This window comes from Melospiza melodia, chromosome 3, assembly GCF_035770615.1.
Source record: "Melospiza melodia melodia isolate bMelMel2 chromosome 3, bMelMel2.pri, whole genome shotgun sequence".
Taxonomy (NCBI): Eukaryota; Metazoa; Chordata; class Aves; order Passeriformes; family Passerellidae; genus Melospiza; species Melospiza melodia.
Window position 1 is genome coordinate 3,106,967 of NC_086196.1, and position 11,656 is coordinate 3,118,622.

The 11,656-nt window shown below is 39.3% G+C and overlaps 1 protein-coding gene across 12 annotated transcripts in view; it reads left to right on the forward strand.

The window, feature by feature from the left end:
* Positions 1-9,427, forward strand: part of DST (dystonin) — a 289,433-nt gene extending 280,006 nt beyond the window's left edge. For 5 of the 12 annotated variants that reach the window (XM_063150659.1, XM_063150660.1, XM_063150661.1 and 2 more), the window contains 5 exons: positions 1,094-1,211; positions 3,443-3,642; positions 4,089-4,199; positions 6,903-7,026; positions 8,189-9,427. In XM_063150659.1, the coding sequence (XP_063006729.1) occupies positions 1,094-1,211; positions 3,443-3,642; positions 4,089-4,199; positions 6,903-7,026; positions 8,189-8,454 (819 nt within the window). In that variant the 3' untranslated portion in view covers positions 8,455-9,427. Of the gene's footprint in view, positions 1-1,093; positions 1,212-2,624; positions 2,694-3,442; positions 3,643-4,088; positions 4,200-6,902; positions 7,027-8,188 lie in introns of all 12 variants that reach the window. The other 7 variants (XM_063150658.1, XM_063150655.1, XM_063150657.1 and 4 more) reach the window with 2 other exon arrangements.
* The last annotated feature ends 2,229 nt before the right edge of the window (positions 9,428-11,656 follow it).

The window sequence follows — 11,656 nt, forward strand, 5'->3', positions numbered from 1 at the left end:
CTAAAGTCATCTAACAAGTAGGGAGCACATTTTTTGTGTGGTTTGTTCAGTCCCCTCACTGGAGCAAGTAGGTGCAGTTGAATTATGGCCAGCCTTCTCCAAGGGTCGGAGATTGTCCCAAAGAGGGCCGCTCAACTCCCGTTGGTTTTAGTGAGTGCTCTGCATGTTTGTGTGAGGGTGCACTGCACTTGGCCTGGTGATCTGGTATCAAAATATTTTAGTAGTGCTGGCTTAAAAGTACTGAATTCTTCTGGTGAGTTTTCTTGAGATTGTGAGGTCAGCATTTTGGTCATGCTTTCTTTGATCTGAATGTGAGTGAAGGTACTGCGTACAGGTTTTGTTACACAGGTTTCAAGAGCAAAATATGCATTCTGCCTGGCCCAAAGGACTCATACAAGAACTTAGTATGAAACAGACTCTCATCTCTGAATCGTGAAGAACCTTGATGTGTAGTCAGAGGAATGACAAACATAATTATAGTTATTAATCATTCATTGCTTCTTTAATGTTCCCTTCCTCACATGCACCTTGCTATAGGTAAGCAGTGTCAGCACTGTAGTGCTACACCTGAAAATATTCCCATAGGTTAATCAATTGAGAGAACTGTGCAACACTCATAACATGTTGAATTTCCAGATTATATACTGCTTGTTTGAAGTGATGCTGCCTTCCTTTCAGCTGACAACATTAAAAATCAAGACTGTTGCAGAAGAGTGTTTGCTTAAGATTTTACCAGTGAAATAACGCAAATAGGTCTTCATTAATTTGCACAAAAGCAGACTGTAACCAATCAAATAATGTACTACTAATTTTGCTTCTTTTATGACCTCAGACATTTGAGAATCAAACATAAAATTAAACCTGAGTTTCTTCCTTACCATCCTGCCATCTTCTTTTGATTAATGCAGTGCCATCTGATTTGAAATCTTAACAGCTTTAATAATCTGCATAAATAAATTGATTTTTTTTAGCATTTACTAATTATTAAATATCAAAATAAACTTTTTAAAAGGTCTGATTTTTTTAACCTATCAGTGTTGTACTGCATCTGAATGCCTGAGAAGCTCAGACTGTCATTTGATTTTTATTGCAGTTTGGTGACTCTCAACAACTGCGCCTTGTTCGTATCCTGAGAAGTACGGTCATGGTCCGTGTTGGAGGTGGCTGGATGGCACTTGATGAGTTCTTAGTGAAAAATGACCCTTGCCGTGGTATGTAACAGAACTGTTAAAGACTTGCAGTTTATTATTTGGATGCAGTCACCATTCATTGTCTCAAGATGGAGATGGACTTGTATAAAATGCCAGTTGTTGTAAACATCATCTCACTAAATGTCACATTTTTGTGAACTTTAAATCACATGGTTGAGATCCTCTCAGTTGCACTGATGTATGTCTGGAAAAACTGTGGTGTCTTCTGCACAGTTCCTTCAGTGTTATAGTGGTGTAAGTAAAAACTGAACTTAGCCCAAATAGACTTGATGGTATATAAGTGGCTTGTATGACTTGGCAGAAATAGCACACGGTAAAAAACCTTCTCCAATAAAACCTTCTCAGCAACACAATAAGTCAAAGTAAGGCAATTGAATTGATGAGTAACACCACCACCACAAAAACCTCTGGCCAGTGACTCTTCCCAGTCTTTCTACCTTTTTAACCTTGTCTTTTCCTTGGCATCTTCCCCAGAAGCACTTTGTAGATCCCTGAGCCTTACACAAAGCAAGGGGAAAATGTTCTGGTCTGGAGGACATTGTGCTCCGTGGGAGCAGGAAGTGCTCTATCACTGAGCCCTCCAGGGCATTGTATCAGATGAGCTGTTTTCTCAGGACACAATACTGAGGACTGTAATAAGGAATTCCAATAAATTATTGGATATTTATTAAGTATTACATCTTTCAGTGTCAACGTAGGAATAAATTGGAACACTCTACCCGTCAATAGGCCTGAGAAAAATGTTTGGGGTACAACAGAACCAACCAAGTTAACCCTTCAATGAAGCCAGATCTTCTGAGGCACATTTTATTTTCTACTACTCTTTTGAGGAATAGAAGTAGAAAGGAATAAAAGAAGGACCCTTTTTCTTGGGTGTATTTGAGCAGATGTCAACACAGAAGGTCTAAAGAATACCTGTAAGAATACTCTGTAAAATCAGCATCACTGGATGTTGTGCATTGCTACCTAATCCTTGCCTGGTTGAAATCAGTGTTGCAGGTTCAAACTTTTCCTAAACCACTTCACCTAACAAATTTGCATTTCCACCAAGTGCTCCTCTTGTATTCAGATGAATCATACTGCAAAGAACTGTGGTCATAAACAGTTTCAAAAGTACCTCACCTAGTCAAATAAAATCTCTTTAGCTTGTATTACTTCTTTATGTCAGCAGATAAATACCGCTGCCACACAAGTACACTTGGGACTGCAGCCGAGTCTGTCCAAACGCCATTTCCTTTCTGCCTAGGGGACCTTTGAGAGCTCACCTCAGAGCACTTAGGGACAGCTTTTGCTCAAGTCCTGTCTTTTGGCCTGGTGCTCCAAGTCTCTTGCATATGCAGCTGCTGTACTTGATTTCTTCTCCTGCTAACGATTTTCTTTAATGTGACCCATGTCCTGTGTCATTTTTTCTAGTTCATCATCACGGGAGTAAAATGTTACGTTCGGAATCAAACTCTTCAATTACCACTCAGCCTACTATAGGTTGGCAAACCCCTCTCTTTGTCTCCTTCTCCTCTTCTTCTCTCTCTTAATTTCCTTCCCGCTTTTTTAATATATGTATACTTTTAGCTATATGCTTCACCCTTCATATTTAGCTTAACATGTTCCTACATGGGCTGGTGCTTTGCAAGCTAATTTTTTTGACACGCTTGAAGAGTGTTTCAAAAACAATTGCCATTCACACTGACACAGTTAAATGCTAACATGTCTTGCATTTATTCATGCAGAACATTCTCTTGTATGTGTGTTTGTATGTGTGTGTGTGAGTGCTTAGCCACCAATTACTTCATCATAGTGTGGGTTTTATGTTCATCATTGCATGTTGCCAAACTACATAACTTCATACTTTTGAATAAATATATTTGCTGCTTTCCTGTAATTTCTTCTAGAACGTCCAAGCAAGTATTATTTATTATGAATAGCTGTAGAGTTAGCAAAACTGCCCATCAGGTTGTGTCTATGTATTAATAGTTGATTGATTAACAATGATTTAGCACGTTGAGCATTCCATTATCACGCTGACTTCCTTTGACAGTGGTTCATTCCTGCTGGCATAAAGTATTAGAATAAGTGAGTCCTGCACATAACTCTTCTGTGTCTAAAATAAATGCATTACATAGTAATGCATTTTATTTATTGTTAAAATGTGTTGGAGTTGGCATGGCAAAAATGGCAATAAACAGCCTTGTGACAGCTTTCATGTCTGAGTCAACGAACACCTCTCTTTGCAGCTAAAGGGAGGACAAACGTGGAGCTCCGTGAAAAATTCATTTTGGCAGATGGTGCCAGTCAGAGCATGGCAGCTTTCCGACCAAGGGGCCGTAGATCACGACCCTCTTCCAGAGGTGCTTCTCCCAACAGATCTACTTCTCTGTCAAGTCAAGCTGGCCAGGCAGCTGCCCCACAGGCTGTTGCTACAAGTACACCGAAGGTAAGGAGAAACCTACAAAACTGCACTGGTTAACAAATGGGGTACAGATTGAATTTTTGGGCTTTTCCTCACTCCAGTAATATTGCTGCATTCTCTAGCTGATGGAGAAAAAGTGTCTCCATTTCATTTCATAGTCTGAGGTGGATATGAGAGTGTTTTCAATATGTTTTCTCTACTGTTTGTTTGCAACATGGCAGTAGAAGAATTTCTACGTTAAGGTGCCACATGAGCTAACCGGCAGTTTGGGAACTGCTCTGAAAGATCAAAAAACTTCCATTTCACTTGAAAAATAAACTCTGTCATCTCTTCATTTTAGAACATTTGTCATTAACTTTTTCTGCTTAGATTTTATTTCTACTGAGATTTTGAAAGCCAGGGTATCCTTCTCTGTGCCATAGTTTTCCTCTACTGTCCTTCACATTTTGATTTACCATTGTTTCATACAGACACCACATCATTTAACACGCAACTATGGTAAACCATGGTTGACAAACAGCAAAACATCAACTCCTTCTAAGCCACCAGAATCCTCAGACTATCAAGGGTCATCTGCAGAGGTACAGTAAGGACAGAAATTCTAGTCTAATGGCTTCCTTCACTAAAACTCTCACTTCACTAACAGTCACTACAGTTTCAGTATGTCTAAGCTGCAACATCCTGTGTATATTAATGCATTGTCTTTGTTTTAGACCTTTGTCATATTATTTCTTAGTTTTTCCCCCTCCCCAAAGTTTGTTTTGTTTTTTGAGTTTTTTTTAATGTTCTATTTTTCATGGGTTTTTTTTAATTCTTAGGAAAATAGAGCCTCACTGAGCTAATGTTTAAATCTCAAATGCTTAATAAATCAGGAAAGTATGGAATGAAATAGTTGAGTAAATGTGGAAAAGTACTTTTTAAAAGAAAAATAAAACATTCAATATACTTTGCAGGTTTCTTTCCTAAAATTGTTTACTTTGAATTCATTAAGTACTACAATGTTTCTTAACTGCAGACACGAGATTAATAAATCATGATCTCTAATGCAAAACCACATAATAAAGAAATACCCAATCACAGTGAAGAAGATGGCAAAAAAGTTTGGCTGTGATACATAGAACTTTACAACAACTGAAAGTTTTGTTTAGGGGGCAGTGACCAGTCATTGCTCTAATGGGATAGCTATTTGATGACTTAACAGGAAACTAGCATGGCTTACATGGAAATTGCTAGTATAGCAATTAGGATTATGCTGGCAATTAGGCTGTATGACCAAAATTTAAAGGGGCTTGAAGCCAGAGTGTTTGCTTTAATGTCGTGACAGTCAGTGAAAAGATTGCAGCTGGATCAGGCTGCACACTGATGTGTCATTTGTGGGAGTTACTCTTGCCCTGGGTTGGATGGAGGGCTTGGAGAGGAGAAGCTTGTGCTACCACCCCCTCTGTTGTATCTGCTTTTCACAAATCTGCGCTTTGATGCCTATTGCTGTTCATGTGACACCTTCTGGTGGGAAGCTTCCACAACCTCAGCATGGCTTTTCTCAAAGATGTGCAACAAACTTCTTCCTCCCTCCTCCTGTGAGTGTTGTTGTGCACACTGCAGGTGTGTCTGTGGGTACAGCACTGCAAGCACACGGGGCTGTGCCTTAGGCTGATTAACAGCACAGAGTTTAGTCAGTTGTCAGTTTCTAACATATTCCTGTATTTTCTTTTATCTCTTAGCTGGTAACTGCAGTGAAAGATTAATTGATGGTACATTAAAGGGTTTATAGACATGGAGAGATGTTGTTTTCATTGAATTACAATGACAGGAAAGCAGCTGGCCTGATTTCATATGGGGGCACTGTATTTCTTATCTACTCTTCCAACTGCCAGTAGTTTCAGTGAGTTTCTTTTATGTAAACCAGTGTGGTTTAAGATTATAAACAGAATGGTTAGGGTGGGGTAGGTTCATTGGATTTTTTAAGGCATTCTGCTGCATTTACTGCCCAAGAGAGCAGTTATTCATTTTATATGTAAACTGCATTTTGGCTTAGGGCAAAACTGAACAGGCTAGTTTAATTTTTCGCACTGGTGTTCCCCTCCCAATGCCTTGGCCAGAGTGCAGCAGCTTCAGTGGGGGTACCAGTGTTCCCTTTCTCCTTACCCTCCCAAGCAGTGTGTGTAGAGCAGAGGTTCCCAGGATGGGGCTAGCTGTATGTCCAGCACTGTCCTTGGCTGTAATGAGAGTTTAACATTGTGACCTGCCCTGGTCAGAGCCAGCAGGATTGCTCTGGAGCATCTCAGCACTCTTTTGTTCAGAAGTGGTCTGAACTGGCAGCTGCCAGGCAAGCTCCTGCCAGGCCTCTGCTCTTTTCTTAGCTCAAGGCAGCTTCCAACACATTTCTCTGGATCCTGGTTTTCAGTACCTAATTCTATCTACAGCTCTGTGGAGATCAAGGGCACAGAATGCAGGATCCTGGGATCCAGGCCACTCCACAAACTGCATTCATCACAGCACTGTTTTTTCTAATTTTTGAATATTTATATAGTATTTTTGTGTTATTAAATTACTGTGCATACTGTAATTTTTCTCTTATTTGCATACACCTCTTATTTAGTGAGTGATACTCATTTTCAAATCTGATGATTCAATTTTTGTGGCTGTGAAAGAAATTTTGGGCAGATTTGGGGCAGATTGTAAATCAAGACTCATTTCAGAAATAAGAAAGCAGGCAGGGTAAGACTGGGTAGTAGAGACACTGTAAGGCAGTATATTGACAACTGGAACTTTTACAGTTAGTCCTGTGCCCTTTTTTCTGTTTTCCCTTGTTTTGGCTTGGGGTTTTTTTCCTCCTAGCAAAAGGTTTCTGAAATTTGGTAGCCTTGTTTCAATTTTAAAAATATTTTCATCACCTATAACTACAGCCAGAATGGTGGAAATTCAAGTTATGCAGATACAAACTCTCAGTATGTACCATCAACTAATCTTACCTGCTTGACTAATTATAAAAAGGTAGCTTTTTTCTTTCTTCATATGTGTTGAAATACACACAAAGATGCTAAAAGTTAAGCAGACTTAAAATTATTCGTTTGTTGTTGTTGTTTTACCTTTGGACTACTTCAAATGCAAACTGCTAAAGGAGCATTCTAAACTTCACATTATGAATAATTCCCATAGTGGCTTAAACCAATATTTCAGATTCACAGTGAATGTTGTGATGATCACATCCTAAGCTATGTAGTCCCTAATACTAGTCCTTGTCTTCAGTTAAAAAAGCATTTTTTGTGTTTTGGTTTACATAGGGAACACCAATTCAAGGAAGTAAACTGAGACTGCCAGGGTATCTATCAGGGAAGGGTTTCCACTCAGGAGAAGACAGTGGCATCCTGTCAACAGCAGCTACCAGAGTCAGAGCTCAGTTTGCAGGTGAGTGTCTTGACTTCAGAGATTGATCTACCACTTGCTTTGTTTTCCACCTGAGCACTTGAGGTCACATTAGGGGTCAAGGGAGATGTCAGAACAGTGAGAAGGAGTAAAAGTTGTACAGTCTACCCATTGCTGAGGGTGCACATAATCAGGCCCTCCATTAACATGTTCAGCTCTGGATGTGTGAATTCATGCCTGCAATCTTCTTGAGAATGGTACCTTCAATGCATCTGCCCTAGGAACTGGGGAAGAAGCATTTACTCAAAGGATCCAGTTTTTTACAGTATTCAAGTTGTTCTCAATGTGATGGAGCCAAGGGAGGTCACTTAGTCATGACCTGTCTATTTCTTTTGGAAGAACTGCAGGGAGCAGCTGTAAATTGCCTTATTAATGGAATATCCCACAGAGATTTTAAAAGCAATATACAAAAATGGAAAGCAGTGAAGCTGTGCTTTGCAACACAGTTCTTCATACAAACAGGGAACCAGAGCTGTGAAGATCAAAAATGCTTAATAAGTAATTGGAAAATTATGAAAAACCACATTAATTGTTTTCTGTTTAAGATTCCTTGTTGTGGTTTTTTCTTCACAGCACATTGTCTGGGCAGGCTTTTACTTAGCAGGCTTGCTGATAGCTCATCTTCTCAGCCCTTTGTTGGGCAGGATGTCTACTTTGCCCTTGTTTACTTGCAGCTTTCATCTGTATGGGTTTGAATTTATTTTCTTTTTAAAGTGCTACACATTTAAATATTGGGATGTTCATTTGCATCTCCAAGATGCCTATATTTAGAAATCATGAATGCATGAAGAGACCAGATATTGATTTTTTTTTTCTCCCCAATTAATAGCTGAGAAATTGGCAGGGGAAATAAAGGCTCTGGCTGTTGAGTGAAGGTACAATCCATGTCTAGGAAGTCAGTAAAAGCTGCCAGGATAATGCATTTTTGATAAGATAAGCTAGTGATGAACTAACTCGGCGTCAGCATTTGATCTTGCATTACCTTTTCTTTAGTGTGAGACACAGCATCACTTAGCTTGCCTGGCAGACATTTAAAATGTAGTTTGTGCAATGAGGAATTTTCGGAGTGCCAAAGACCTAGGAAAGACCTGCACAGATCTTCCATCCTCACCTTTAAACCTGGTGCTTATCTTCGCTTTTTCAGACACCAGAAGAACTCCAAGCAGGCCTGGTAGCCGAGCAGGAAGCAAGGCTGGCAGCAGGTCGAGCAGCCGCCGCGGCAGTGACGCGTCTGACTTTGACATCTCAGAAATCCAGTCTGTGTGCTCGGATGTGTCAGAGACTGTTCCTGCCACCAGCAGGCCGACACCCCGAGCAGGCTCTCGGCCAGGATCCGCCAAGCCTTCCAAAATTCCAACCCCCCAGAGAAGGCCGCTAGCCAGCAAATCGGACAAGTCCTTGAAGAGATAATATGATTGGCTCCATAAAGGTCTTTCCCTTTTGCATTAAATATTTAAGTTCATAAGATGTAAAATATTATGTAGAAATTACTGTGAAATATCGCAAGAGGTGGATTTTTAATTCTGCAGATGGCCTTATTTGTGTATTTGTCTTCTTATTTTATGTGTATAATTTTTGTCAGATTTTTTTTTTGTTTTGCCATATCCTGTGAGAAGGGGAAGAGTTCTAATGTAAACTAACAGTTGTACACAGTAACATGTAGAGAGTACACTAAAAATACTTGCCGAATGTACAGTGTACTGAATGTACAGTAAGTCTCTGCAACCTCAATAAAAAAGGCCTATCACTATGTCATTAGTTAACAGTAAAGGATACCTCATGATTTTTCTTTAAAAAAGAAAAAGAGAATACTGAAAGCCAAAAGACACAATTACACATTTTGAGCTAACTAAACAAACACTAAAGGATGTATGTCAAAAGTACTAAGGAATACAAACACACCTTCACAGTACCCTTATTTATACAGCATCTCTGAGAACTCACAGAGTTAATTAAGCACTTGCCAATAATATGATACTCCAATACCTTGCAGCATTTCTGTGCCATTGCTTTCAATGAGGCCAGACACATTCTGGATATCTGAACTATTATTCTGTAAGAATATCAATATAAAGTGCATTCATGTAAATGTGAGGTTTTCTTTGGCTTGAGTGGATGGTAGCACTGTATCATTAAATTCATTTTGTATCAAAGCAATTTTGCTTGCAGAAAGCTCAGAAATAAACATGTCCCTTAACTTTATTTCTATTGTATTTCTTATTTCACAGGAAGGTAATTTTCTGTGTTATGTTTTAGAGCATATGCCATTTCAGATGACCAATAATTACCATAGGAACACAGGCTTTAATGTTATTTCCCATTATCAGCTATCTGATTTTGGTTAGCTACTGTATTTGTTTAATAAAACACTAAATTGCACATATCAGAGCATATGAAATTATATGTAATTATTGTGTGTCGACAGTTATTTTCTCCATATTAAACTGTGTCTTTTACATACCATGTATAAAATGCATAGAGTAAGTCACTTGCTCTGTTAGTCAGTGAAACATTCTAGCCATGCATGGATTCATTGAAAGGATACCTAATAGCTCAATTTCACTGGAAAAAAAGGTGCAGCTTCAAATGGGAGTGCTGTAGCATGGCTGGATAGATGTTGTGGTAAGTAATGACAGAATCTCTGGAACTTTCAAATAATATCAGAAAGACTTGTGTGGGACTTGGCCAGATAAACAAAATAATACTCAAAGATAATTGAATCAATCAGAATCCATTTGTATCAGGATTTCCTTCAACACAGAGTTGTACAAAGGTTTGTGGAAAGCCATGATCAACCTGGCTTGGGTTTCAGCACAAGTGTTTACTGATAACTGAAGCATCAGTCTCTGCTGCACTGTTTTATCTTTCCATTTTTCACCTCTCCTGTTGCTTCTATTCATCCAGTGACTGCTTTCCTAGAACACTAAAATATATCAGAATGATTTGGTGCTTTTTGAAGCCCCCAACACCCTTGCATAGTTTTCAATATTTACAAATGATAGCTGAAATATCTCTGCTTGTAAGCAGGAGAAAGGAAAAGGATAGAATTTGGGAACTTGCATGGATAATTTGACAGAGAGGTGGTGGTGCCCAGTGAAATATTCTTGGTGCATTTTTTTTTAACCACAAGACTGATGTTCAAAGGATGTGTGGGGAGGACAAATCTCAATCCTTTGCAAGGGTGCTCTTTGTATCCCAAGAGCAACCTACCTACACAGGAGCTAGTGTTGGCACCTACTTAAAGCACCTTTTATATTGCAGTCTTAGCTCAAATATCTTTTTAATGCTTCCTTAATTATGCAACTTTATGGAATTTTTGTATGGCTACATTTTTAGAAATATTAGAGAGGTGACCAGCCTCTGAGAAATCCAATGCCAGCTAACTCAAGGACAAAGCAGATTACTGTGACTTGCTAGTCATTGCAAAATGGGGGAGGATGGAAGTGGTAAAGTGGGAAAGTTCATTTATTGGCTGAAGAGAATCATTCCGTGTCAGAAACCAAATTAATGGTAAATTAAATAGGACTGGGGATTCAGTGAAAAAGCTTAAATCTGCCTCCAGATGTTATACCTTAATTAACTTCCAAAAATTAACTGCTTTAGATTGATACTAAGAGAATTTTCAAAATTCTGTTGCCTGTAATACAAAGTTTATGCTGACAAAAGTCTGAAAATAAATAATGGATGCTCTATACCTCTGTGACCCAAGGAGGAATCTGCAGCATTTCATGGAAAAGGCATATTGTGAACATATGGATAAGTGGTAGGCAGCTCAGTTTTAGTGAACTATTTTTGAAAAGAAATTAGTGGTATTCAATATCCATTTTTCTGTAATTGAAAAGCATTTCTTCTTTGGTACCAGCATAAATGGGAGATGAAAGATCAGCCCTACAAGTACTTCCCCACCTCATTCAGTTGGATGAGAATTTAACCTCATCATTGGAGATGAGTTTTTCGCCCTTTTATTACCTTCCTTTTAACAACAGGAGTTGATCATAAATTCATCAGCCTGCTAGGTGACCATGAATCAATTCCAACTTGGTGTGGCCTAGACTCCTGTACCTGTGTGTTCTGTGATTGTCCTGCACGGTGAAGGAGCTGAGGTGATGGGCTGGGAAGAAGGGCTGGACAGCCTGTGACTATGGGAACCATACTGTTAAGTGAATAATGTATATTTAGCACTTGGAAAAGCTGGCTCAGTTCTAAAAGGCTTCCTTTTCATTTTCAGCTCTCTGCCTTTCTGCTGCCTTCAAAATGGGAAAGTTTCCACAAATTTTCTGCAATCTGCAGATGAAATCTGTAGTGATCTAATGATACCTCCTGGTCTAGGCATCCTCAGCTTCAGTTAAGGTATATTGTGAGCTTCTTACATGCTAATGCAACCAATGACAGTAACTCAGCCTTTGCCTCCAGCACATCTCTTTACAAAAGCGTATGAATGAGTTTCTCTTAAATCTTAATTTAAAAACGAATGCATTTCATAAAAGCAAACTGATGCAAGCAGCTATGCCATACCATAGTGAGCAGCAGGGTTTGGACCCGTGGTTGCCACAGCTGGCAGCACCCCACATGAGACAGGGGCTCTAGCATTAGCTGCGTTCCTCCCAGGCGT